The 26,703-nt window shown below is 53.9% G+C and overlaps 10 protein-coding genes across 10 annotated transcripts; 6 read left to right on the top strand and 4 right to left on the bottom strand.

Annotated features, from left to right (window-relative positions):
* Positions 1-1,202: 1,202 nt before the first annotated feature.
* NGA_0607000 (nonsense-mediated mrna decay protein) lies at positions 1,203-1,636 on the top strand (the record flags this gene model as incomplete). The annotated part of the gene is made up of 2 exons (XM_005855664.1): positions 1,203-1,366; positions 1,520-1,636. Coding segments are annotated over exons 1-2 (261 nt in total), but the record flags the coding sequence as incomplete, so codon positions are not given.
* Positions 1,637-3,615: 1,979 nt separating this feature from the next.
* On the bottom strand, positions 3,616-5,168 carry YIDC (preprotein translocase subunit YidC; the record flags this gene model as incomplete). Its single annotated transcript, XM_005855653.1, has 2 exons — positions 4,049-5,168; positions 3,616-3,969 (listed from the first exon to the last, which is right to left on the bottom strand). Exons 1-2 carry the CDS (start codon positions 5,150-5,152, stop codon positions 3,616-3,618), a joined length of 1,458 nt encoding a protein of 485 aa, XP_005855715.1. The 5' UTR covers positions 5,153-5,168.
* Positions 5,169-5,725: 557 nt separating this feature from the next.
* Positions 5,726-7,157, top strand: NGA_0606810 (uncharacterized protein; the record flags this gene model as incomplete). The annotated part of the gene is made up of 3 exons (XM_005855662.1): positions 5,726-6,165; positions 6,494-6,827; positions 6,969-7,157. Exons 1-3 carry the CDS (start codon positions 5,936-5,938, stop codon positions 7,155-7,157), a joined length of 753 nt encoding a protein of 250 aa, XP_005855724.1. The 5' UTR covers positions 5,726-5,935.
* Positions 7,158-10,173: 3,016 nt separating this feature from the next.
* NGA_0605600 (uncharacterized protein) lies at positions 10,174-12,130 on the bottom strand. The gene is made up of 2 exons (XM_005855650.1): positions 11,285-12,130; positions 10,174-11,119 (listed from the first exon to the last, which is right to left on the bottom strand). The coding sequence occupies exons 1-2, from the start codon at positions 12,083-12,085 to the stop codon at positions 10,655-10,657; spliced, it is 1,266 nt and encodes a 421-aa protein (XP_005855712.1). The 5' UTR covers positions 12,086-12,130; the 3' UTR covers positions 10,174-10,654.
* Positions 12,131-13,329: 1,199 nt separating this feature from the next.
* Positions 13,330-13,689, top strand: NGA_0606900 (uncharacterized protein; the record flags this gene model as incomplete). Its single annotated transcript, XM_005855663.1, has 1 exon — positions 13,330-13,689. One exon carries the CDS (start codon positions 13,330-13,332, stop codon positions 13,687-13,689), a length of 360 nt encoding a protein of 119 aa, XP_005855725.1.
* A 237-nt stretch (positions 13,690-13,926) lies between these two features.
* On the bottom strand, positions 13,927-14,670 carry RP-L3 (large subunit ribosomal protein L3; the record flags this gene model as incomplete). The annotated part of the gene is made up of 1 exon (XM_005855657.1): positions 13,927-14,670. One exon carries the CDS (start codon positions 14,668-14,670, stop codon positions 13,927-13,929), a length of 744 nt encoding a protein of 247 aa, XP_005855719.1.
* A 934-nt stretch (positions 14,671-15,604) lies between these two features.
* NGA_0606500 (nad-dependent epimerase dehydratase family protein) lies at positions 15,605-17,322 on the top strand. Its single transcript, XM_005855659.1, has 2 exons — positions 15,605-16,068; positions 16,216-17,322. Exons 1-2 carry the CDS (start codon positions 15,690-15,692, stop codon positions 16,935-16,937), a joined length of 1,101 nt encoding a protein of 366 aa, XP_005855721.1. The 5' UTR covers positions 15,605-15,689; the 3' UTR covers positions 16,938-17,322.
* A 967-nt stretch (positions 17,323-18,289) lies between these two features.
* Positions 18,290-19,314, top strand: NGA_0606400 (uncharacterized protein; the record flags this gene model as incomplete). Its single annotated transcript, XM_005855658.1, has 1 exon — positions 18,290-19,314. One exon carries the CDS (start codon positions 18,290-18,292, stop codon positions 19,001-19,003), a length of 714 nt encoding a protein of 237 aa, XP_005855720.1. The 3' UTR covers positions 19,004-19,314.
* Positions 19,315-21,682: 2,368 nt separating this feature from the next.
* PHHA (phenylalanine-4-hydroxylase) lies at positions 21,683-24,072 on the bottom strand. Its single transcript, XM_005855651.1, has 3 exons — positions 22,994-24,072; positions 22,796-22,899; positions 21,683-22,626 (listed from the first exon to the last, which is right to left on the bottom strand). The coding sequence occupies exons 1-3, from the start codon at positions 24,034-24,036 to the stop codon at positions 22,169-22,171; spliced, it is 1,605 nt and encodes a 534-aa protein (XP_005855713.1). The 5' UTR covers positions 24,037-24,072; the 3' UTR covers positions 21,683-22,168.
* A 796-nt stretch (positions 24,073-24,868) lies between these two features.
* MMSB (3-hydroxyisobutyrate dehydrogenase) lies at positions 24,869-25,690 on the top strand (the record flags this gene model as incomplete). The annotated part of the gene is made up of 1 exon (XM_005855661.1): positions 24,869-25,690. The coding sequence occupies one exon, from the start codon at positions 24,869-24,871 to the stop codon at positions 25,688-25,690; it is 822 nt and encodes a 273-aa protein (XP_005855723.1).
* Between the last annotated feature and the right edge of the window lie 1,013 nt (positions 25,691-26,703).

The following is a 26,703-nucleotide window of genomic DNA, read 5'->3' as shown; positions in this document are numbered from 1 at the left end:
TCTGATAGCAATTTTTACCTGTAAGGAATGAGGGCGCATAGAAAAAAACTTCGCAGCGTCGTCTTGGTGCGTTGCACTGTAGTACCAATGCGACGAAAACGAAGACGGTGGCGTGCCGCAGCCGTATCCACCCACATGACTCTACCTTCAAGTACTACACCTACTAAATTGCACTGTAGTATCTATCCTTCACGTCTGAGCTTCTTGGGTTTTGACGGAGTGGAAGCACGGAGCACGCTTCAAGGACTCTGCGACGGCCCATTATTATTTGGGCGAGAGGGCAGAGAGGGGCATCACGAGTATGAGGAGTCCAGGGCATGAGTGATCCATAGACATGCTCTTCTGTTTGCCACAAAAAAATGCTATGCTTGCCTAGTCGGACACAAAATTTCGTGCAATACAATCCTTGGGCTTTAATTGATGCCTTATCAATTGTGGCAACCTCGCCGTCGAGGGCAACTGCCCAATGATATCATACGATCCTCCAACCGTCACAGGCGAGGCACTTGGGAGGTCAAAGGTCATGGGTTAATAAACCACAATGGGGATTTATAGTTTTAATTTGTCGGCAACAAGGAGTGCTTGACAACTCACACGCCGTGGTGTGTCTCGCGTGCGCGCAAGGCTGCTTTGAGAGCTCCGATTGCAGAATCCTCTCCTGCTTTGACCCCTGCCGCTTGTCCAATACTGTATCCAGCACCCAGAGGCATTGTGAATTACCAGCGAACATATAGGGACGGCAATTCAGTGCATAAGTATGTGGCTGCATTGAAAAGCGGGGCGAACGTAGAGACGCGGCGATATATCGCATTCATATGCGGCTGCATTACAGAGCGGGAGACACGAACGCTCTTGCCATGCTCACTTTTTTTCCCCTTCAAATATCGTCGCCTTTCCACAGCAGGGTGATTGAGGCATGGAGACGACTGCCATTCCGCTGACACGAACAGCGGCCCGTGTTCTTTGCCCTTTGTGTGGTTTGTCCATGGAAAGTAATGCTGCCAACCGCTGCGGAAATTGCGTGCGAAATGAGATCGATTTGCAAGGGGAAATCAAGCCCTCCCGTCCTTTGATCCAATGCAAGCAATGCTTTCACTGGCAGGCCAAATCGAAACATTGGGTGGCGGCTGAACTTGAGTCCCGCGAACTACTGGCATTGGTGCTCAAGTTTGTCCCGGGCCTTCACAAAGGTGGAAGTGGGCCGAGGGGTGGAGACGGACCTATGGAGGTGGTGGAGGCAGGATGGATTTGGACGGAGCCGCACTCGAAACGGTTGAAGTTGAAGTTGACGGTTCGAAAAGAGGTACTGAACGGCGTGATGGTGCAGCAAAGGGTGCAAGCCGAGTTTGTCGTGCGGACCATACAGGTGAAGGGGAGGGGAGAGAGGTCAAAGGGAAAGGAAGCGCGCGTGGACTCATCGCCGTCGATGGCATGTTCTGGATATTCTTCGTGCCTCGAGAACCCCAAACCTGTCTTATTCCTCCATAATCCTCCCTTTTCCCTCCCCATTCCACCCCAGTGCGACGCCTGCGCCCTGTCCTACACGGAGCAGGCCTGGAAGGCCGTGTGTCAGCTTCGACAGCGGGTTACCCACAAACGGACTTTTTTTTTCCTGGAACAGCTCCTTCTCGCCCGGAAGATGGAGAGCAAGATCTTGGACATGGAGCTGACCCGCCACGGGATGGACCTATACTTTGGAGACAAGAATACAGCCCTGCAATTTTTGGCCTTCCTTCAAACCGCCGTCCCCATGCGGAGTAAAACTACCCGGAAGTTGATCGCCGAAGACCGGCAGAACAACGTCCACCGTTCCCAATGGTCCATGTCCGTTGATATCGTCCCTCTCTGCAAAGACGACCTCTGTTTCCTGCCTCCCGGCGGGGGGGGAGTGCAGGGGCTGGTGCTGGTCTCCCGGGTCACCGCCGTCGTTCAATTCCTCGACCCTTTGACCTTAAAAACGGGGGAAATGACCGCTGCCAAGTATTGGAAAGCTCCTGTCGAGTGCTTGATGCAAAGCGGGGACCTGATCCCCTACGAAGTGCTGGACGTGGAGCTAATACGCCCACGGCGGGGGGAGGGGAAAGGAGGGCGGGACAAGGGACAGAGGGAGGCAGGATACCCGGAGGGAGGGAACGGTCCATCTCGGAAGTGGCAGCTTGCGGAGGTCGAAATCATTAAGTCTTCGGATTTTGGGGTCCGGGACGTGACGCACCGGGCCGTGTCGCACCTGGGTCATCTCCTTGCGGTTGGGGACACTGTGCTGGGCTACGATCTGGGCACTGCCACGGCGCTGGGGGAGAGGGAAGGGGGATGGCGGGGAATGAAACACGAGCCGCCCGACGTGGTGTTGGTGCGGCGGGTGGACGTGGAGAAAAAAGGCGCGAAAAGAGAGAGGAGGCGGTTGCGGCGTTTGCAGGCCCGGCGGGCCCGGCGGGCAGCGGAAAGGGAGGGGAATGGGGAGGGAGCGGGGGCGCGGGGAAGGGATAGGAAGGAGGAAGTGGAAGGGGAGGAAAAAGCGGAGGCGGATTTTTTGGCCTTTGCGGAGGAATTGGAGGAGGACTTAGAGATGCAGGCGTTGATTGCGCGGGAAGAGTCTGCCGCGAGGCAACGCATGGCAATGGAGGAAGAGGGGGAGGGATGGGAAGAGGAGGAGAGGGGCTGGGAGGAGCTGGGAGAAGAAGGGTGGAACGACGGCACGGTGGGCGGAAGAGAGGACGGGCAATAAGGGACAAAAGAAGACCAGAGGAGGAGAAAGCGCCCTGCCTTCATCTTCAGCATGTCTAGGGCTGGAAAACCAAGGGTGTGGGGTTGGTTTGGGCGGAAGAAAGGGGGGATCATGTAAGTGGACACCCCTGCTTGAGCACGGGGATGTACAGGGGCGAAGCGTTGCAACACACTGTAAAGGCTGGTAGCAGACCGTGGGAAGGCGGTGCTCGATCTGCCGAGTCAAGGCGACCAGAGACGCGTACACAAGCGAATTGAAAGCATTCGGGCCAGACATGCGGAGATGCGAGACATCTGTCAAACATCAGGGTTCCTGTTGGACGGTGACACTAACGTGAGCCACATTGTTAGTCTTTTCCAGTCGCTTCTTCGACACTTATGATCGCTCGGCTTGCGTCGCGAGGTTCTTCTTTTCTTCCACTTGCTTTCACTTGTCCTGTTCCCTCCCCTCCTCTCAACTCCTCTCCCTCTTCCTCTCTTTCTATCTCCCTCTCTGCCTCTCCCCCCTCCCGTCCCTCTTCGCCACCACGCACTCCTCCACTCTGATACCCTCTCCTTGCGTCAATTTGCACCCAAAAAAGCAAACCCGCCATTTCCCTCAATTTCTTCCACCGCTTTCCAACAATCAGAGCATGCTTGGCGCCCACGCGGGGCTGTCAGTACTGAGATCAAACACCGAATGCACTTGCGCCGCGCTTGTATAAGAACATGAGAATAGCCACCTGGGGCTGTAAAAATCTTTCTCGTCCACCATTTTTCCTGCCCTCCCCTCCCCTTGCCCCCTGGCCTCCCCCTCTGCCCTTCTCAGAAGGCCACGCCCCCTGTCACCCTCCATCACCTCCCACCTCCTTGTATACAACGCATACTTCCTCCTCCCCCCCCCCCGCCCCTCTATTTCTTCCGGCGTTTCGACCGTTTATTCTGCCTCGGATCATTGCTGGGCTCGGGGGTTTTCGGCGTCGTCGGTGGGCCGACCGCGGCCGGATCCTCCCCCCTGGCCAATGCCTCCCGCCGTCGCTTCATCTCCTCCGGCGTCAACCGCACCGTCGTGGACACCACTTCCCCGTCCTTCACCTCCCTGAGGACCGTCAAGCCCCCCTCCTCCTTCAACACCTCCACCGTCGAACCCTTCTCCGTCCGGCCCAAGCGCTCATCCTGGCTCACCCCCACGGCGGGAAGCCCCCCGAATTTACGTTTTTCCACCCCCGCCGAAGACGACGACTCGTCGTCCACGTCCTCCACCTCCTGTTTCGGGGCCGGAGGTGGGGGAGGGGCGCGGCCAAACCCACGTCGGGGACCTTCATCCACAGGAGAGATCACGGACGGTGCCCCCCCCCCCCCCTCCGGCAACGGCTTCCTCCTCCTTGCCTTGTATGACGGCCCTGACGGCCACCGTGGTGAGGGTGGTGATCAAGTTGTTGGCGATCCAGTACACCCCCAGGCCTGAGGGCACGTTCAGGGAGAAGTAGCCGACCATGAAGGGGAGAAATTTGAGGATGGCCTGGGATTGCTGCGCGTTGGGATCGTCCTTGTTCGCGGCGGGCTGCAAGATTTGTTGGGAGATGCTCTGGGAGACGATCAGAATCAACGGTACCGTCAAAAAAGCGATGGTGTCGTGCCAGCCCAGAGAGGGGGTAAAGCCTTCCCACTGCTTCAGCCAATTCATCCCGTCCGCTGGGCCCGCCCCGTACGTCGGTCCCTCCAAATTGGGTAGCCAGAGAAAAGGCTCATTCAATTCGTTGGCGGCGGCCAAATTCGTCAAGGCCCGGTACAGGGAGATGAAGATGGGGATCTGCACCAACGCAGGGAGGCAGCCCGCGAGGGGGTTGACGTTGTTGTCGGAATAGAGCTGGGCCATTTTCTGTTGTTGAAGGGTGGGGTCGCTCTTGTACTTGGCTTGGATTTCCTTCATTTTCGGTTGGATGGCCTGCATTTTCGTCGTGCTTTCGATCTGCTTGTAGTTCAGAGGCAGCGTCACAAGTTTGACGAGGACGGTGAAGGCGATAATGGACAGGCCGTAGGTATTTTGCAACCCGGCGCCCTCCAAAGTTTCGTGCATGAAGGTAATGGCTTTCTCAATCGCGCCAATGGGAGCCGCCAGCCACCCGCCATTGTTCGCAGCGGCGGCCGCAGCTGCACCAGTCATCTCTTTGCTACCTTCCACGGCTCCTGCAGTATCGGCGGCTGTGGCTGCGGCAGCATCCGCTACCCCTTGAAGTGTCTGCAAAAGCCAGACCGACGATGAGGGGAGGTGGGTGTGCACCACCTCCGCCACGTGGCCAGGGTCTACCACAGCTTTAAGTGTCCTGGATGCAAATCGACGGTGTTGAGTACGTGTGTCTTGGAATGCTTGGTGCATCGGCGTTGGGGTTAAAAAGCCCTGCGTCAGGGCAGCCCCTATGACACAAATGCCAAGCAACAGCTTCATGATGCCACGCTGTCGTGCAGGGGAAAAGGAGAAAACGAGTGGGAAGGCTGTGAGCGCGTCCGACGAAGCAGAGTGTACCAGAACACCTTTGTGTACCCTTCTCGTGAAGAACATCGGCCTTTGTCCCCGGGGTCACATAAAAAAGGTAAGGTGAAGCTAGAGAATCAATCGGCCGGGATATGATACTAACCCGCAACCTCTCCGCACAACCCGATTAATCCCACTTCCACAACCTTTATGAAGCCGCCATGACCGCACGCCCCCCTCCGATATCACAAAGCCTTCTTTCACGACATTGAGTGTCCTCGTTTTGCCCCAAGTGGCCATGTGCGCGCCGTAAAGTCCACGAGACCGGGAGGTCCTCGCTCGCCCTACGGCCTCGCCCTACTTCAAAGGTTGCCACCACCACCGTGGTTGGTGACCAAATAATCGCCTTTCTACCACATCCGGTCTCGCGTGTTCCTCCCAAAACTGCCTGAGGGCCGTCGAACATTGGGATGATCGGTCCTGGCCAGGAATGGGAAGTGGACGATCGAAAGTCATGGTATTTACGACCATTTTTATGTTGTCTTTGCGCACACTACAGATTTGTTCATCTCTGAAGATTTAACCTGAAGGCGCTTTGGTTCCTCTTTGGGAATGGTTGTTTGAAATTCCTTCCCGCAGAAATTCGATCCCGGAGCAAAGGCAATCTTTTCGAGATCGAGAACGTGGACTGCGTAGGAGAGGTCTTAAGCGTGATTCATACAAGCTGGTCATCGAAGTACAGAACCGCCTTGCAGGATGGCCGCTTCAGAGCTCCCGAGTTCAGGGAATGTACCTCATGGTCTCGGCCAGGTTCAGGGCCCAGCTGGCGCGACAACTGGAATGCCAACGCCTGACATTGATTCGGATCTGCATTTGATATGGCCTGAGGAAGAGGATGGCTTTGGCTGGGATGAACAGGAGGACCAAGTGATTGGCCGGGAGGAAGAGGAGGAACCGGCAGCAGGGGAGGAGGATCAGGGCTCGAGGTACGTGCATGCACATTCCCTGACTTGCGTAGATGGCCCATGTGCCTGACCGTGCCCGAAAGTGTGTCTTATGCTGTCTTGTCGGCGCTTGTCTCATGCCCCCTCTTCGGGGTCGGACGTGTCCATGTCGATAGGCGCCTCCCCCACATCCATCGCACCTCCCCATCCCGCCAGTCCTTTCTTGGCCCGATTCATGACGTGCTCTTTCGCTGGAAAAGAGGTAGAATCGGCGTTATCTCAACCACTTACAGTGACTCTTCCCTCCCTTCCCTCCACCACACCCTCCTTCCTCAATCCTTCCCCTGCCCACCCCGCCTGCCTGACGAAGCGCGTCCTTCTTGCCATCAATGCCGTTCATCAACCTGGAGCGAGACGACGCAGAGACGGATGCACCAGATGAGGAGGAGGACGAGCCCAGCTATATGCACCAGCCTCCTACCCCTCTCCCTCTATTCCATCCTCCCCCGCCCCCTCTCTCCTTCCTCCCTTCCTCTTCCTTCCCCTCCCCCCCCCCCATTGTCGCCCCTCCTACCTGTCTGCTTTCATTGTCCGCGGGCCCTTCGTTGCCGGCTATGGGCCTGTGTACCCTGCAGCGGGAGCCACCGGGAGGGGGGGAGGCGGCAACGGGGAAGGAGGAGGAGAGGGCCATCCCGGCGTGGGATGTAAGGGACCGGTGGGAGTGGAGGAGGAGGACTGGAAGCGGGGAAAGAGGCCTTGCGAGGGGATGATAGGACGGGAAGACGCGCTGGGCAAGGTTTGAGGAAAAGTGAGGGGCATTTTGGGTGTTCATAACCGTCGGTTAGATCCAATCACCGGGATCAGGAAGGAGGCATCAGGACGCGCGGGACCCTCTTGCGGCCCTTGCCTTTCTCATGGCGCGTAGGGGAGATGGATGGAATGCTGCGGCTTGCCTGACTGGTGGCGGTAGGGGCTTCGCGGTGGAGGAGAGGGCATGGAAGGGAAATCTGGTGTTCGAATCTTCAAAGATTTAGCAAGTCTGCGAGAGGCGATGGTCTTGTTTCGAGGAGTGGAGAGAGATGAGGTTGCCTGAGGGGCGCTCTGTAGAGAACTAGGAGAGAAGTTTCGGGTACTTTTGTATGACTAGAGCCACAGTACCCCGCATGTGAAAGGGAGCCTGAACGCAAGAAAAGAAGAGAGGCAAGCGACCCAGCAGGTGTCAACAGGCTACCCCATCCGTGCTGAGGAAAGGGGCCTTCGCATGCATCGAGGTAGTGGGGCTGGCTGCCGGTGGAACAGACGAACGTCCACGCCCAAACGTGTAATACAACCTGCAAGGGTTTGAAAGCCGAGAACCCAATTAAGTGATCAGGCACTGAGGTGCCCCCGACGAAGTCCCCAAAGAAATTCCACGGCGGGCACACAGGCATTGAACGGGCGGATGGGGGTCGCGGATACCCATCCGAAAAGCAGCGCGCCCAGACAGCATACAAAGATCGCTACTGTTGACTTTCTTTTCTTTCAGTTTTGCGTCCGTCCGTCATGATACAGTCGACTGGCTACCATTCACCCCAATGACCGGAATGTGTCGTCAACAGGGCAGCATCGTACATTTTTGAGCCTCCACCCTCTGCCTCTTATCCCTTTCGCCTCCGCCCCCCCCCCCCCCCGCCCCTCTGGGAGAATCTTCCTTCGCCGCCTCCTCCCAAATAGACGCTGTACACAGAAACGTCCCGTGGACCCATTTCAAATCAGTTGTGTTAAATTTTAATCATACAGTTTGCGCGACTGTCTATGCCTATTTTTTCTTTTCCACCTCCTCCTTTCTCCCCAACTCCTTTACTCTTTGTGGATGCAATCCACAAACTCCCTCACGCATTGAAAGGCCCGGGAGGAACCCGCGTCCCAATTTTCGTAAAACGTCCCGTGTCCGCCCCTCTCCATATGCACGATCGTCGCGAGCTGACACCGTTCCACCAAGTGTTTGTATTGGAAGGTGAAATGCCCGGGGAAGCACATGTCGTCGTAGGCATTAATGTACACGACCGGACGGGCGATCCGGTCCAGCACCAATGCTGGATTGTGCGTCTGAAAGTATTCCTCCCGCGACGCTTTCCCGTCGAAGACATGCAAGTGCTCATGGAACTCTTGCATGGAACGGCTCCGTTTCAACCGTTGCAGGCCCGGGCCATCCTGTCTGGCCAACGTCTCCTCATTCCGCTCCAAGAAGAAGCTCTTGGCCTGCGTGGTCACCACCAAATCCGCTAGAGGCGTCATGTGCCTCAAGGAAAGCTCCATGTCGTAGCCCCCTGAGATCAACACCCCTCCCTCCAACTCGCACTCTTCCCCCGCGTCCCCCAGATACCGGGCCAGCAAGCTCGACCCTGCGCTGATCCCGACGCCATAGAAACCATTGTTTGGGAAAAATTCCCGCAATCTAGACAGAATGAACCTGAAATCAGCCTGGTCGCCTACTGTGTTGAATCGGGCCCGGGACAAGGGCATGTCGTTTCCCCTCCGGTTGAAGACACAGACAACATAGCCACACGTCTCCGTCATGAATCTGCAGAAATCATAAAGATCCGCGCCGTTTTGAAAGACGCCGTGGCATATGATCACGATCGGGGGGAGTCTCTCGTCACAGGGCATATGGTATACTAAGGCCTCGATGATCGCGTCGGTCTCCTCTTCCCTCCCGTCCACCTTGCACTGCATGACCGCGTCCCGCATGGGACCTGGAGGCGCCATCCAGTACGAGGACACGCACTCCCCGTCCGGCAATCGGATCACTTCCCGGGCAAAACCCCGAAGGTGGTTGTTGCGCCAGCTCCGATACATGTAGATGACGGCCTGCGCCCACGCCCCACAGGCCCACGATGGGGGCCGGTAGTCTTTCTGGAAGGATGGGCAGCGCTGGACAATGCTGCGCACCACAGGATTGGCGCCGACGTAGACTCGGATTGGGTACCGGAGAGTGAGCTTCACCAGGGAAACGGAGAGGAAGAGAATGGCGAGGCACAGCCGAGGGATCAAGATGTCCAAGGTCCAGGCTGCCGCCAAATCACCGATGTCGCTCAGGGGGCTCACGCCTTGGATAGCCATACCCACGGTCATGTCACAAGGATTGTATGTTGGAGGTGTCGCGATGTGGTGCTAGTATTGTCCGTGACAACGAAGTCTAAAGCGTAAATTATTGCCAAACACTTCTTTAAAATGGCGAAGGCTTTCAAGCCGCAGACGACGACCACGGCGTAGGCGAGCCTGCCACGACAACAGCAGGGTTTTAACACACTGACGGTGTCTGGAGGTGCGGGGCTTGGGGTGAAACGTGCCAAAAGGGGGTGTCAGGTCAGGCCTTCAGGGAGAAGCCAGGGAGGTGGCCTGCCTGCAGGAGGAGTATGTTGGGAAGGAAAAAGTGAGCAATACTGCTGGAAGTCATTGTCTTCATGCCTTTAATGGAGAACCCTTTACATATCCTGCCGATATGCAGTGCCATGACATTATAACTTCATCCACTTGGAACACCGAGTGCTCATGCGGTGACGCTAGGTTTCCTGTCATAAAAGTTCGCCACGCGGAAAAATGCAAGGAGCTAATATGCCTGCACTGGACAGCATGTACACCACATATGCACATAAGAAAAACCAGAAGCCGCAAGCCGCCCCGTCCCCGTCACCCTTTATGACTTTCGGGCTCGAGATGAAGGAGATCCTATGGCCGCAGGTCCACGTCGGCGCCGGCAGTTGACGAACAGTGTGACGTCACAATCTTTCTCGGAGTTCCGAGCCCCGCCTTGCGGGCGTACGGAGGCAAAGGTTGACTTGCGGCGAACACGGCTATCAGATTGTGTCATGTAAAGAGTTGATATCTCAGGACAATGTTGAATTCACAGTACGGGCTAGGCATCTCGCAGAGGCAATGTGCACCTGTGTCGTATAAAATTAATCTGTCTCGCAACCTCTCATAGGGAGCACTATGATAAGAAACATATTTCTAGGAACGAAAAAGACAAAATACACTGGACAAGCTACGTAAAAGCATTAGAGGAAGCTTGTCAAAGTATGGTCTGTTTTCATGTCATCCATACTCAGCTGCAAGGCTGTGCTGCATGGAATATATTAACCGAAGAAAAAACCCGCGTTTTCTTGTACCTATCGTCTTCTCCCCTTACACTTCCGCTCCATACACGCTAAGGAAAGTAATTAACCCGCGCCAGATTCATATGAAACCACCAGACAGATACCACATACAAAAAAATCCCATCCTTCCCAAACCTGCCCACAATCCACGAGGCCACGCAGACATGACAAACATCCTCACGGCTCTTCAGTCCTTACCCTTCATTCTTTCTGCGTTCCAGACATCTGATCCATAAGAAGACGAATGCAGTCAAACCAATTTCCATCAGACTTCAAGGACTTCAGGCTGTGAGTGAACAGGCACTGCCACCATCGATCCTTCATTCCCTCCACAATTTCTTCACATGGGTTTTTGTCATTTTCCTTTTCCTGGTCACGTCTCAAAGGAAAGCTTACTTCTTGGCGACCTTCTTGGCAATATTCGCCAAACTACCTTTGCCGGACGCCGCGGGGGCCTTGGCAGACAGGAGGGGAGACGCCTTAGCTGCTGCAGGGACTGCTTTTGGTGCCGGCGCGGGAGCCGTTGCAGCCTTCTTGACTGCCACAGCCGCTACCTTTTGGGGCGCGGGTGCTGCTTTGATCCCCAGAGGTTTCTTCGCGGCGGGAGCAGGCTTGGCAGCGGGCTTGGCAGCGGGCTTGGCTGCGGGTTTCGCGGAAGCTTTAGTGGCGAGCTTCACGGCAGGTTTAGCGGCGGGTTTGGCGACTGATTTCACCGCGGGCTTTACCGCAGGCTTGGCCTTCAGAGAAGGGGTGGGCCTGGCAGCAGGAGCTGTGGGAGCCCCGCCCCTGGCCGGGGCAGAGAGAGGGCCGAGGACGACGGGAGCCGCCGACTTTTTGGGAGGGGCGACAGCAACAGGCTGTGGTTGAAGTGCAAGCGAAAGGGTATGGTTGAGAAAAAGGAGGGTGTGATGCACCTGGCGCAACAGGGGACCAGACAGCAAATAGACTGGGTGTCACGACCTGTCCCAAAAGAGTACGGAAGGGCATGAGACGTTGAAAACAGTGCCTGTCGGGCAACCTACCGCGGACGCCACAACCTTAGCCGCCTTAACTCTGCCTTTCTTGCCCCCGCCGACCTTGAAAGCGGGCGTCACGTCTGCGCCTCCACCGCTAGACGAGATCCTCCTCGGTGCGGCGGAAGGGATGGGGACGCCAGAGGAAAGGATGGTGCCTGTTGCGGCCGATACAGCCGCCAAGCCCACCAGAGGAATCCCCGCCAAGACATCGATAAGGGGGTTCCCACTGACCAGCACAACCCCGGCTTCAGCCGCCAAAGCTGCGGCGGCAACCGCAAAAAAGGTAGCGGGAGGCGTGCGAAGCACTCCAGTGAGGATGGGTAGGAGTGCTGGTGCTTGCTCGATAGCAATGGGCGCCAATGTCTGCAGGATGAGTTCTTGGTTCTTCTCCGCCAAGGATAACAGCTCTAGCTCCTCCACCAAAGGCAGCAACTTCTCCAGGTCACTCAGTCTGAGACCAAGCTCTTCCAATCGAGACAATAAACCTGTCTCCGCGGTCAAAGACAGCAGCTTAAGCTCCGAGACTCGCCTGAACAAAGGGTAGCGCGCCCCGCCGACGATCATGCCATCGGGCTTGTAGGACGCGACAAACTTCCGGTAATTGGCCTCTCCCAAAATGGTGGAGGGAACATTTTCCGCCTGGTCCTCTCCAATAGGGAGGTTGAAATTCTCCATTTTCATGCTACGGGCACCAGTCGCCATGGATCGCACGCCCGATCTGCTAGACCCGAAAGCTGCAGGAGTAGGAGCCAGAAAGGCTTGCGACATAGCAAGGGACACTAGGGTGAGCACGGCGAAGGTCTTCATGGTGTGAAACGACTGGGAAGAAGGGGAGAACCGCGGTCTATGTGTAGAGTTCAAAGGGGAAGCGGAACATGGTCAATCGAAACCTCTTCTGATTCGGATGAGTGGTCTTGGGTCGGTCCAATCCCGTCATGACACAATAGAGACAAAACCCTGGTCCACCATGCGCGATTTACAATGCGACGTAGGTCAGGCAACGATGACTTTCATTATTAATGCCATTATAGCCATTGCGGTGAAGTAAAAGAAGATCAAATTTCCAGGTATGACTTGTCAGAGGGGCCAAGCCAGTAGTCGCTTATTTGCTGCGAGAGCATGCGTCACCAAGATACAGGGTTCAAGCACACCACCCGTGTATGTGCCCGCAAAAGACGGGGCACAATTGAAAAACCATACAGGGACGGGTGGTGGGGCGGGCATACTGCATTAATTTTATACCCGGGCGACGTTGTGGTGAGTACCATGGAGAGGATCCTTTCTTCTCGCTGTTCGAAGGGGAGGAGACAAGAGCAGGAACGCCTCGCTTCCTCGCCCTTTGCCCTTTGCCCTTTGCGGCACACACCTACGAAAGAGGGTGTAAGGCCAGACTGAGATTGTATGGTTACAATATTGACCACAAATAAGCTGGGAATGCTGTTCATACGAAAAAGTAAGGTTGGTATTTGATACATGAGAAATGGAATAATTAACCATCTATAATACGAAATACGGATCAAGTGCTTTTTGTACTCTTCGTGCCGCATCAAGTTCGCAAGGGTTTGCAGTATGAGCATCATTCAAGAATCTCCTTTTTCAAACCTCGCCATTACAGAAATCTCATGGGCGGCGGTCGAACTTTTCGTTTATCCCTTGGCGGTAAAATTGTCGTTCTCTCTACTCTTCTCGGGTCTACAAATGCCTGGCGCTCGCCACCTCGACTTCACACACCCCTAGCACACTTTGAGACTCTTTCAACGTCGTCAGCCATTGATGTTCATTCATTTCCCTCCTCGGTTGCCAGCCGGCTTGGATCAGCCATCTCTGGTCGCTTTCTCGAAAGCGTCCTTCTCCTCCTCCCTCTGACGGTCCTTCCTCCGTCTGCCTGTGCCTTCCCGGGCCTGGAGGATTGCACCAGTGAATCCAATCCCTCTTTCACCATTGTGACCTGCGATCGTTTTGGCATAGATCCTGTCGCGGGACGGCCGAAGCGCTGTTTGTCTGCTGAAAACTGCATCAGTTCCACGAGTGTGAATAATCCCAGCAAATACATGTCCCCTTGGGTCTTCAATGGGGCTGGTGAAGACGTGCCTACCGCATGGTTGTCCCTCGTCCGTGCAGTGGAAGCCCAGGAAGGATTGAAGGTTGTGGAAATCGACAACGGAAGCAAGCAATACTATCTCCGGGCGGAAGCGCCGAGCAAAGTACCCCCCGGCGGAGTGGACGACTTGGAATTCCTCTTATCGCCGAAAGATGGCTTGGTGTTCTTCCGCTCCGCCTCACGACAAATGGCCTTCCTCTACCCGTTGACCCAGCCCGTGGGCGATGGAGGGAGCATCAAGAAGAGGCTGGAAACGATCCAGAAGGCCGTGGGCTGGTCGACTGTTGAGGAGTTTTACGACTACAAGTAATTCTTGCGGCAAGGCAAGCGCCTGGTTAGCGGTTGGTTAGCGGTGGTGATCACTTGTATATGTACTGAATAAATTTTTATGCCGGCAAGGCATCGATTCTTGGAAAAAAAGGCTGGGCTGGGTGGCATGTACAGAAGCATAGAAAGCAGAAAAAACAACCATCATCTACGCGCCATGTTCGTCTCTCTTCCGGGCGACACGGTCCTCCTTTTTGAATTTCACTTGCTTTCTGGCTCTTTATTCATCGTCCCTCCCCTCTGGCGGTATCAAAGGATCCGCTTCTGGAAGTTGCGCCGTGATTTCCCCCGGGTAGGCGATGCCTGCCTCGGGCACAAACGTGGGTACGGGGGGCGGCACAGGAAAATGGGCGCCTTTGATGGCATCGCTGACTCGCACGTAGGTTCCCTTCGGTCCTGGCACGTGCCCTTTCACGTACAGGAGGTTTCTCTCCGTGTCAATTTTATACAGCCAGAGGTTTTGCACAGTCACCCTCTCTCCTCCAAGACGACCCGGCATCTTTTTCCCCTTGAAGACACGGCCAGGGGACGTATTTTGTCCCGTAGAGCCCAAGGATCGATGAGAAAGGGACGCGCCGTGGGATGCCCCTTGTCCTTTGAAATTCCATCGTTTCATGACGCCCTGGAAACCCTTGCCTTTGCTTGTCCCGACCACATCCACCAGCTGGCCAGGCACGAAATGCTGGGCTAACACCGGGGTGCCTGGGGCCATGAGCGCATCTGGCGTCACTCTAAATTCCCAGAGTTTTCGTTTGGGTGCTGCGGTGCCGTGTCCATCAATCCAACGGTCCAAATGGCCTCGTTCAGGTCGAGAGGCGTTCTTCAGCTTCTTTTCTCCCGCCCCGAGTTGCACCGAAGTGTATCCATCCGTCGCCTCCTTTTTCACTTGCACTACCTGAACGGCGTCAAGCTGAAGAACTGTACATGCGTACCGTCGGCCCCATTGGTCATAGACGCCGAGCATTCCGACTTTCAATGCGATGGCGCCTGACCGGCGGGTCGGTGGTGGAGTGCTTTTATCCCGACGTGCTTTACTGTCCAATCCGGATTTCTGAGGCTCAAAATTTATCCGATCCATCAACCGTGTGGCGGTTGAAAGGGATGCTGATGGTGTCGCTTGCGTGAGTGGTAAAGATGTCGGTTTACCGAACAGAGTCAAGGACGCATTTCCAGCACCGCTAGTTCTTCTCCCGGCCACGCTTCCCCCGGCACACAGCAAACGCCTCATCCGTAGAGACCGTTCCAATCTTTGCAATCCGTTCCTTACCACCCTGCAGCTCCTGCAAGGTGCAAAAGGATGAAAAAGGTGAGCAACACTCGACTGTAAGAGGCTTTCGGGTTGTGAACCGACCGGCGGCTCTCCGATATCCAGCTCCGCACGCTGGGGCTCGCGCTTAAAGCGATAAAAAAACAGCATGTCTCGCAGGTACAATGTTTGATCCTACAGCGACGCCTGAAGTACAATTCCTAGGCCTCATTTTAACGAGGCTGAGAGTTTAAAGCCTTTTCATGGCCATTGCGCACGAGCCAAAGGACATGGCGGGAGTGCACGATGGACAATGCCACCAACATGATCCGCTTTTTCTACTTTGTGGGGGATGGGGACGTGGGAGGTGTCTGATCATATAGATCAAAATACCACGCAAGGGCGTCGACACATCTCTGCGCAACGTTCCTGTGTCAGGAAGACACGAAAAAACTTGGCATTCATGGCCAAGATCGCATGCGAAGGCAGAAATGAGGAAGGATCCGGTGTGCCATTTTTCCTGTGTGTGGTGTCCTTCAAGTTATCTGCTTGCACTTAGGTCACGCTCTCAGCCCCGCTCAGCCCGTCAAAAATGCGCCGCACACAGACACATGTCAAGTCAACCTGTGTGCCATGCCTCACAACACCACACAAATCACACAGGATCTGGTGCTACCAAAGGGAGAAGCTGATCATTGGCGTGCTGCATTAGGAGTGCTGGCATCCTCCACTTCACTATGGTGTCTGCGCTACCCAGCGTCAAAGTCTTAGTTACCGGTGGCGGCGGGTTTTTAGGCAGATACTTGTGTCAGGTATTACTACGAAGAAAACGACTCAATGGTCGGGCCCTGGATAGCATCGCCATTCTTGACACAGGCGCGGATACTCATGTGCCCTGTGATACAAAAGTCCAAGTCTTCCCGCATGGACCTACCAACCAAGCATCTTCCGCCATCAGAGTGGAGAACTTCAGAGGGGACATAACAGACCGCAAGCTGGTGGAGAAAGCCATGCAGCCGGGGTCGGAGGGGGGCCACGTCACAATATTCCACCTGGCCTCGGTGATGAGCGGGGAGGGCGAGGAGGAGTTTGATAAATGTGTAGCCGTCAACCTGGGTGAGTATTTCTTCCCCTTCATACGTGTGACACGCATAAATGGGCATCTTTCTGGGCGTTCCGGACGCGCCCGTGTCCAAGGTGGCCATTGATGGCTCGAAAGGACATCCTTTTTTACCATCTCCAATCCTCCCCTATCGCCCACAGATGGCACGCAAAACCTGTTAGAGAAAGCCCGTGCCCTACACGCCAGCGGTCGAGTAGGGGAGAAGCCTGTCCGCTTTGTCTTCCCTTCCTCTTTCGCTGCCTTTGGGCCGCACCCGGAGGTGAGTGACGAGACGAAACTCACCCCGCAAAGTACCTACGGGATGACGAAGGCAGTGGGGGAGCTTATGGTCAACGACTACACGCGGAAAGGGTGGGTAGACGGCCGCACGGGTCGGTTGCCGACGGTGATCGTTCGGCCGGGGAACAAGAATGGGGCGTCGACGGGATGTTTCTCGGCAGTGGTTCGGGAGCTCTTGATGGGCCACGACTACGTGATTCCCTATGACCCCCGCCAGACCCACCCCGTGATCAGCACCCGGCGCACGATCAAGGGGCTCCTGGCCTTGGCCGAGGTGGAGGGGGAGTCCTTGGGGGGGGATCGAAGCGTGAACCTCCCGGCGTTGCAAACCACGATGGAGGAGCTCTTGTTCCACACCCGGCAAATCGCCCAGGGGCGTGGGATCCCCATGGGGGAGGTGTCTGTCAAGATCGATCCGTGGGTCAGTGGGATAGTGGGCAGGTTCCCGCAGGTCATGCGAAGTCCACGCGCAGAAACCTTGGGTCTTCCAAGAGACGGGAGCGTGGAGGCCGTCATCGAAGACTATGTGGACGAGTTTTTGGACGATGAGATGAAGGACGATTACCCTCTCTTCTCGATCTAAGAAGGCGAAATTCAGGTCGGTGTACCGTGTGTGAATGGGAAAGAATCTGTGCGAACGGCGGGGATTCAAGCTAAGCTTCCGGCAAGTGTGCATTTGTACATCTTAGGAAGAATTAGGTTCGGAGGGAGGAGCATACGAGTAAGGCCGATTGATACGAGATTCTAGTAGGAGGAGCAGATTCTCGATTCCCTGCCGATGCGACGATAAAAACGTTCAATTCGGTGAGGACCGCAAGAAGTGGCGAGGAAAGCGCTGTGCGTACGACGCAATTCGAATGCCGGTAATCCATGCGCGGAAGCGAATCAGAATCCTACAAGGGACCTTGTAGAAAGCTTTATGGCACATCAAGTAATTGCTGATAATGAAAACAAGAACACGATTTTTATGTATACCAACTATACCTCAAGCTTTCGCAAGGATTCATGCCAAAGCGATAAGATTCTGGCTCACGGTTATCATGAGAATGAGATCGTTGGTTTGCCTTCCGAATGGAAACATAAGCGATGTGATGAGTTTCAGCTTTATGGCGTTCTTAATCATAGGCACCGAAGCAAGGATGGTTTCCTCTCTCACTTTTACGCGAGCTATAAGCGATGAAGCCAGAGTCAGGATGGAAGAGCGCTGATGAGATATCAAGAATTTGTTGGGAGCGGCCTTGTCATTTCTTATCCGAATAACATGGACTCGTCGTAATATTTAATTGGTTTGATGAAGCCGGTGGCAAGACTCAATGCTTTCGTCGAGCCTGACCAACTCTATCGAGGAGGCATAGATGTTTTTTTTTAAAATTTGGAAAATCCGTTGGGAGACACACGCCCTGGCGCGTGCTTGCTTCTAGCGCCTGAAAGGGCCCGTAGGCACGAGCCCCGGGCAACTTTTTTCATCCGTCGCTTGTTAGGTATTTCTATTTCTACTCTTTTGGTCATGTAAAATGCGTGGTTATTGCCCAACCTTGTCAGCATCGCCCTTTATTTTCTCTTGCTAGTCGGAGCCCGATCGTGCTGGGGCGACTCGTTACTTGCTTGAGTGTTTCGTGAGCGAGTTATACACAAGCAGCACGCGCAGCACGCATAAGATGCCTTATTTTCCGCATTAAATTACCAGGGTATTTCGTGCAACGCTACACAAATAAAATTATCGCCAGCTTGACCCTTATACATTATTGTACTGCTCCTGAAAATTGTTCGTAGTGACGCCGAACACATGACATCCAAAAAGTGTCAAGGTTCTTCCCGCCCCTGACGGGCACACATGGCAAACTTTTCTCACCAAATGTATTTTCTCCTCCAATTCTGTTTCACTAATCATAGACTTTCCACTGCTTCAGCTCTCAAACAAGGTCACCGTCAATCATGCCTTCCGCCTTTGTCTCCCGATTCTGCCGCTCTAGGTGCGCGTCAATTTTCGCCTTCATTTTCTGCGGCATGCTGCTCCTAAATCCCATGCCTGTCGATGGATATGTGACATTGCGACCCCCTAGCCTTTCCAGCATGACCCGTCCTTCCCCATCACCGTCGTCGACTGCTGCCGCCTCCGTATCTGCTAGCAACGTTGTTATTTCAGACTCAGGGCTTATGATCAAGAATTACCGCCCCCTTCCTCCCTCTGACAACGACCCCCTTGATGTACGCTGTGCGCTGCTGCACATCTCTGCGCGTAAGGCCATCAAGTCTGGTAAAATGGAAATCGCGCGTCGCTTTTACGAGCTTTTCCTGTTTAAATGGAAAGGCTACCGGACTGAGAACGCCATTGCTCATACCTACTTCCTCTGGGCCCTTCTTGAGCAGCGAGCGGAAGATTACTCGAAAGCCCGACGACTTTTTCAAGAAGCCACTGCGCGCTACCCTACCCACGCACGTCTTTTCCAGGCCTGGGCGCTGATGGAATCTAAGTGTGGAAAGTTAGAAGAGGCGCGTCGTCTGATTGCTTCGGCGGTAGAGCATGACAAGAGCCTGGAGCCAGTCTTGAAGTGGAAAATGTGGGGATTGTCCCCTGCTGAGGCCGCTGCTGCTGCAGTAGCTGTAGCTGCGGGGGGGGGAGCACCGAGAGCTGTTGGCAGCGCGTGATAGCGACAATTTTGGGAGTCGAGAATGTGAAAAAGTTTGTGCATTGACTGTCAGTTCCAAAGAAAATTTTAGTTTAAGTGGCAAAATTACAGCTGTACAGAATTTTAGCAGGGCCGGTTTTAAAGCCGAAATGAAGGCAAGAGAAAGAGAGAAGAATTAGGAGAGATGCATGATGTAGGTGGAAGGAAGCATTGGAAGTAGAGCCAGGAGGATAATTCTAACAAAAATTACGTCTGGCCTGTTGTATATTTTAGACGACAAATGACCGGAGCATTTCCCCCAGAAGAAGTCGACGAAATCCAGATATGGGATCCTCATTCTCCTGCTGATTCCTCTTTCGTTTCTGACACGATCCACGTCTTCTCGTATGATCTTGTGGTGGGCACCTCTTGAGAGGATCCAGACCTCACTTACGTCTTTGCTACAGCATCAAGAGCGTAGGTAACAAAAATATACATCAAATCATCTTCGTTCATCGAGAGGAACGTGCAACTTAACAACCCATGCCCTGCTCGTATCGTTTCTCTCAATCCTCTACGAGCGAAGCTAATTTCATCCCGTCCGTACGGGAAAAGCGGATCCATTCAGCATATATTGGATAGGGTAAAAAATGATTGTGTAAAAAGCAGCATAGCCCGGTGCTTCTCGATTTTATAAAAGTTTTGGCAACCAACACGTTGAACCTCCTCCCTCTCGCCGTTAACTACAGTGCAATTAAGTGGGTGTAAGGCCACGTACCCCCTTAAAGTAAGGGATACTTTAATTGGAAAAACATCTCAAGCAACCACTTAACTTTAAAGCTAGGCATGTGGCTAGCAGCGATACTATCTGCACAGAAAAGGGTTTCCTACAGAGGATTGCAGCTGGCGGCGGCCACGCTCTGTCTTCTCAGTGGCCAGGCGCGTAGAGATCGTCTATGCCTTTTTTCCTGTGCGTTCTCTACTTCCCCTTCGCAGTCGCCATCACCACCGGCAATACCTGCGTGTCATCCAACTACATTCACTGGTCAATCTGTTCGCACTATTTTAGTCGTAGGCGACGGGGACTTCTCTTTTTCAGCGGCACTTCTCCCTTGGTTGCCTCCAAATGTGAAACTTGTTACGACATGCTTGCAGAGAGACGAGGACGATTTGATACAAAGGTACCCAGCCGCCGCAAGAAACCTCCAAATGCTTCGTGAGCAAAAAAGCGGTAAAGGTTCTTTGGGAAATGCAATAGGATTTGGCCTGGATGTTATGTCATCTACGTTCATAGCTTCAGCTTTAGCTCATATAACTGCTCCAGAGGATCTGAATAGCCCATCACGTTGGCAAAAGATACAGAAGATAGAAACGCGCTCCTCGCAAAATGGAAAGGATTTGTCATATTCGTTCAATGACCTTGCGCTGCCAGGGAAAATCTCCAGCAAGTACGATCGTGTCATTTTTAATTTCCCCCACGTCCCCGGCAAGAGTAATATCAAGATGAACCGTGCATTACTCAGCGCGTTCTTAAGCAAGTCAGCACACATCCTCCAAAATCCTGGCGGAGAAGTCCTGCTCGCGCTTTGCCGGGGTCAAAGCGGTGTGGAAGCCCGGGATAAGCGGGCATACAAGGCCTCGTGGCGATTGCCAGGGTTCGCGGCCGATGCAGGTCTAGCCATATACAGCAACGAAGCATTCCCGGTCCGTGACACGAGATATGTCAAAGGTATGTATCAGCCGTCAGGGCACCGAGACGGGGGGAAATCCTCGTACGTCTACGATGGAAAGGATCCCAAGCTTTACACGCTGCTCCGACCGTTCCCCTCCTCCTCTGCCTCCGGGCCTTCTTTTTTGCATCGCAAAGCCATATACGGCCCAGTATACGCGCATGAGGTACACCTTTGGATCAGTCCTTGGTTGCAAATGAAAAGCCACTCGGAAGTCGCGTCTCTACTTAAAATTGCTATCGGAAAATGCCTCGGACCGGAGGACGCGAGGCTAGTCGCAAAAGTGACGTACACAGAAAGCTACTTGTCTCCGACACCGTCGCATCAGCCCAAAAACCGAAACAGCGGTTTCAGCAGCAGCGAATTGGAGGAAGAAAAAGTGGATTTTGCTTTGCAGGAGTCACGCGCCTTCGAGGTGCAATATGCCTGGCGAGAAGGCGGGGCATTGACCCGCGATAGAGCGGATGAGCTGCGGCAACGCGTAGAGGATGGTTTGAAACAGCTTTCTTCGGGCCGTTGTTCCTCCGAAAGGAAAGATATGCATGACACAGCAGGACAAGGACAGAGGAGTCTTGTGGGCGAAATTTTGTTGCACAAGGCTGGCCTGCCCGTGGGAGACGTGACCCCATTGGCTGCACCTACTGTGTTTCAAGCCTTGTAAAAGTATGTGCCTCATAAAACCTTCTGTATTGTGACCATCTACAGAGAGGAAGCTTGAAGCTAGCGATCTTCATCAAAATTTCTGCACAGAAGATGGGATGCACGCGAGCCTTCCTGACCTACCTATTTCTCTCGTCCCTTGGGGAATTTTCTTGGTCCCTTTCGGACTCGCCCGTTCAAGGAGCATACAGCCATCGATCATTGTGTCCCCATACCACGAATTGTCTACAAATGATGTTTGTCGAATATAGTTTTGTGATTTATCTTGTAAAGGCCTTCTACATACGTGTGAGATTCAAAATCGAGGGCCTCGGAACGCAAAAGCTTGTAATCCGTGTGCTAGATTGTCTGTAAAATCGGTCGTTTTTTCTTTGTAAAAGCTATTACTGGCGCTATCGATAGCATTCATGTTACATCAAGCCATCTCTTACGGCCCTTTCTTCACAGCCCGGCTACTGTGACTCAGCGATCTGTATATCCCCCCCGCAATGTACAGTATTTTAGACCCTATCGAGTAACACCCTTCTCATCGACAACTTTCTATCACCTCCTTCTCTGCATCCCGGTCCACTCCAAAGGAAGTCATCTACAACTTTCTATCACCTCCTTCTCTGCATCCCGATCCACTCCAAAGCTCGCGTTGATACAGTAGAATGCGTATGGCACTCACTTGATTTTTTTCCCTGCCCCCCCTTCCCCCTGCTACCTGGCATGCCTCGACGCTTGACGCTGGCGTCGTGGCAAGGCCCAGTCACTCAATGAGTGCGGAGTATGTGCGTTGCCACCTGTCCCTTACTTCACTTCCTCACGTCCTCTTAGCCCACCTTTTTCCCCACCCGCACGGCTCTGTCTACCCATATGCTCTGCACCTCCGGCATGTAACGGGCGTAGAATGGCCGGCTCATTTTCTTTTCACAGTACCTCCTCATTTTCTCCTTTGCATCGAGCAGACTTTCGGCCACGAAGTACACAGGTTGATACGTGGTGATGGGATACGACTGCACGGCCGCTACCTCGGGATCCCACGGCAGGAAGGTCGGGCCTCCCTCCTTCCCCTCCTCCCCCCCGCATGCGTATTCCAGCTCACCAAAAGACGACAACAGACCAGCCCCGTAGGCCTTGATGCTGGAAGCGGTCTCGTTGCCTTGTTCCTGAGAAAGCTCCGTCCCCGCTGCGTGCTGCCGGCAGAGACCAAATTCCACGGAATGCCAATAGCACGCGGCTAGCTTTTTGACTTCCTCGTCCGAAGCACCCAAAGAGGCCAGGCCAATTTCTGGAGAATATGAGGCAGGGGGAAATATTGGGTTGTTTAGAAGGAAGCCTTACGCTCCAACAGCTATCCTGACCCTCCGTAAGGGGCCTTGTGGTAGCCACGTGCCTCCACAACGTCCTCGTTCTTCTTCCCTCCCTCCCTCGCCCTCCCGAGTTTAAATCGACCCTACCATTCGAAAAATCCGCAAAATCTGGATCTGCAAAAAGCGGCGCATGCCCTAGGAGCTCGTGGCAGATATCTGGTTCTGGTGTGTACAAGGGACGGGAATGGTGCCTGCCAGCGAGCAAAATTGACGTCATGTCTATCAGCCACCACCAAATTCAAAGCACGTTTAGGTACCAGACACTACTATTGCAAAGTCACGTACCGAATGTATTGGGTGCAAAAAAATACCCGGAAAGCCAGGCCGTTCAAAAAATCCCGGGAGGAGAGCAAGCCTGCCACAGGGCGCAGCCGAAAGTCGGTACGCCGGGCGAGGAAACGGGTGATATCCGCCTGTTGAGGAATGCTTTCAGGCCCGTATCCGCACTCCTCCTTCATCAAGGCCAAGATGTCCAGGTATTCCCGGCAGGCATACCGACGCAGGAGCTCGTCTTGGCGGCGAAACACCGCGCTCCAGGTCGCGATCTCTGCTGGCATGTAAGCAATGTGTGGAATCGTCTCTCCGTGCCGGTATTGCCGGGCAATCTGAGCAAGCTCGCCCCGCCGAGCCCGATAAACAGGGTCGGAGAACCCCGGGTGGTCACTGGTCAAGTCCACACCGGCGTCGAGTACACGGTTCGCGATCGTATCGAGTTGCCAGGCCTGTCGGGGAAACCAGGGGACCTCCGTCCTGTCCAATACCAACAACGAACGGCTGTGCTCGCCCAGTTCTTGGAGCAATGCATCCACCCGTGCGATCCCCCGCGATCCCTCAAAATCGACGTACATGTCGAACACCAACCGCCCCTGCCCTTGGTCATCGTATTGCTTTTTCGATGGCCGGGACTCAAGACGGGTGATGTTGACGTGGTGGGCGGCAAAATAAGACAGCATCTCTGCCAAAGCGCCGGGTCGATCTTCAACCTCCATCAAAGCTGAGGTTTTGTCGAAAAAAGGGTCTTTGTCGTCTTCCTCGACGGCAACTGAAGACCGTTTCAGGTATTCGGCAGCTTCAGGATGGTGCGCATTGGGGCATTCCTCAGTGCTCACGACGGTCGTAGTGGAGGAGGAAAATGATCTCCACACACGTGAAAGGGACTGGCTTGCGGGCGACAGGTGCAATGGCGAAGGGGAAGACGATGAAGGATCAGGAGGCTTTTGCTCGTTTGGAAGGAGGGTACGCAGGGATCGGCACAAGGGGGCAGCTTTATGACGCGCCAGCAGTGCTCTGGAGAGCTTCTTCGTCATGACGTGCTGAATGAGAGCCATGTGTGTTATCGCCTCACACAGAGCCTGTGGCTTTGTGAACGTAGATCATTTGTCCGGTGGGAGTTAAAAAAAAAAGAAACGATGTCACGCTTGTTAGGGGGGATAAGTCACCAAGTTATCCTTCCTATCGTCGAAATGGAGCCAGAATACAATGGTTACTATAGCCAGTTGATCACATTTATCCCTAGCAGCATGTGGAATGCAAGCGACCGTCGAAAGAATGGTTTCGGACCGGGGTGGAATGGCCCGGGGCTGGCATTTTATTGAAGCAGGCATCGCCACGCACATGTTTCCATGAATATCAGCGAGGGAGGTTTCCTTTTGCTTCAATTACACACTAAAAATAAAAACAGACGTCATCCTGGACGCCGAGGTGGGGCGTATGAGTGCGGCAGCCTCAAATTTATGCCGTAACGTGTAAACAATTGTGGGTGTGGATGAAAATGTGGTTGGGCTATCGGACAACGAAAATACAAGGAGGAGGTTCCTTGTTCCTGCCTGTCACGGAACGTAATTGGGTCACATGCATGCAACCATACGAAGTTACTGGGATTTACAGCGATCCTGTCTATCAAACAGATTGACAAATAGTATGCTCCTCCGTTCTCCGACAAAGCTGGTCAGACGTGGGCTTGTGCTTCGTTCCTCTCTCTTCTCTCGCTTTGACGCAGACTGGCGACAACGACACTGCAGCACGACGGCTGAGACCATGGATATAGGAGGAGTCACCTTGGGTTTTCTTGGCTTAGGGCAAATGGGATCACGCATGGCAAGCAACTTGCTGGATAAAACGGACCTTCCAGTCGTAATTTATGACACAAATCCTAAATCAATGTCATCCCTCGAAGCGAAAGGTGCTCGAGTTGCTGCCTCGGGCGAGGAGGTAGCACGCCAAGCACATGTCATTATGACCATGCTTCCGGCCACGCAACACGTCCAGGCTGTATTCGGTGACATTATCATCCCTCACGCCCGGAAGGGAACGCTATTGATTGACGGTAGCACGATTGATCCCACGGCAAGTAAGGCCCTGGCCGCCCGAGCCAAAACGATGGGGCTGGACATGGTGGATGCGCCTGTCAGTGGTGGAGTAGGCGGTGCCGAAGCAGGAACATTAACATTCATGGTGGGTGGAGACGTGCAATGCGTTAAAAAGGCAGAGGTGTCCATGCTTAGGCACATGGGCAAGAAGGTGGTGCACTGTGGACCTGTGGGCACGGGCGCTATCGCCAAGATATGTAACAACCTGATCCTTGGCATCAATATGGTTGGAGTTGCGGAAGCTATGCGGCTAGGCGTGGCCCTGGGAATGGATCCGCACATTTTGAACGGCGTGGTCAATGCTTCCAGTGGTCGGAGTTGGGTTACGGAGACCTACAATCCGTGCCCAACGGTCGTTCCCTCCGCCCCGTCCTCCCACGATTATCAAGGCGGCTTTGCCTCCAAGCTCATGCAGAAGGATCTTGGGATCGCAGGCGACGCCGCCAAGGTGGTCGGAGTACCATTACCGTTGGGCGCCGCGGCGCAACAATTATACGCTTTGATGCAAGTCAATGATCTTGGCAATAAAGATTTTTCCAGCGTTTATCGCTTTTTGGAGGGAGCGAGAGGGAGCGACAGCAGCAAGAATGAAACTGGTGGCAAAAGGGAATAAGGCACAAAGCTGTAAAAATGATTGAGGCAAGCCGGTAGGGGCCCTTGTGACGATGGAAGCAGGTGGGGGAGACGGAAAATAGTTTTCGCGAAGACACGGAGAAAACGGATGTGCGACTGTGCTATCCCACCTTATGAAGAATAAAAATATCCCGAAATATCGATTTTAGTGCTTCGCCGTCCATCGAACAAGTCTACAAAAAATTTGAGCGAGTACCCGAAAATCCTGCGCGCAGACGAGGGCTCTTACCCCCGTCCCACAAGTCCTCGCAAGTCCAAACATCCTTCTCGCCAACCACATCTCGTCCAAGACTCTTTATTTCTTTCGTACGGCGGTTGTAGCTCGGTCATACGTGATGCTCATGCAATGTCCACCTGTTGCAACACATGCAGGGTACGCGCACGTTAACCGCATCTCCCAATTCTCAACCTCTCGAGGGCTTTACAAAGATATCAACTAAAGTTCACATTCTTACACAACTGGACCACCACCCGCATTACACTCAACGTTTCTTTGATCTTCGGCGCGTAAGTTGAATGCACTCATATCACACAAGGGGGAATAGGAAAGAAAACAGGGCCAGAGTAATGTTTTTGTCACCGACTTCACATCTATTCAACATGTCTTTGCGTGCACACTTCCGTCTTGCGCGGGCGAAGGTTATGACACAACAGCCGATACTTCACTTCTTGACCAGCGAGGAGCCCAATGCAGCATTTCTAATGGTTTTAAAACTTGTTGCGCTTTCCTGCGATAAGTACAGATGCTGCTGGGAGACAACCTGGATCTTGGCTTCTCCCTTTCGGACGTAAATCCACTCGCTCTTCGAGGGGCCTTCCGTCAGATGTACTTTCGCATCTGCTTCATAAGGCTTTCTCTTGTTTGCCGCCTGCAAAATCTTACATGCTTTCTCTGAAGCATCGGAGGATGCTATTAAACAAAGGGGGGGATCCAGAGCATTTGTATCCTCCAACACGCCTGGACCCACTTATCCGACGAATAAATTGCAGAAA

Source organism: Nannochloropsis gaditana (genome assembly GCF_000240725.1).
Source record: "Nannochloropsis gaditana CCMP526 unplaced genomic scaffold scaffold142, whole genome shotgun sequence".
Classification (NCBI taxonomy): domain Eukaryota; class Eustigmatophyceae; order Eustigmatales; family Monodopsidaceae; genus Microchloropsis; species Microchloropsis gaditana.
The sequence above is the reverse complement of the archived record's forward strand: the minus strand, read 5'-3'. Positions and strand labels throughout refer to the sequence as shown.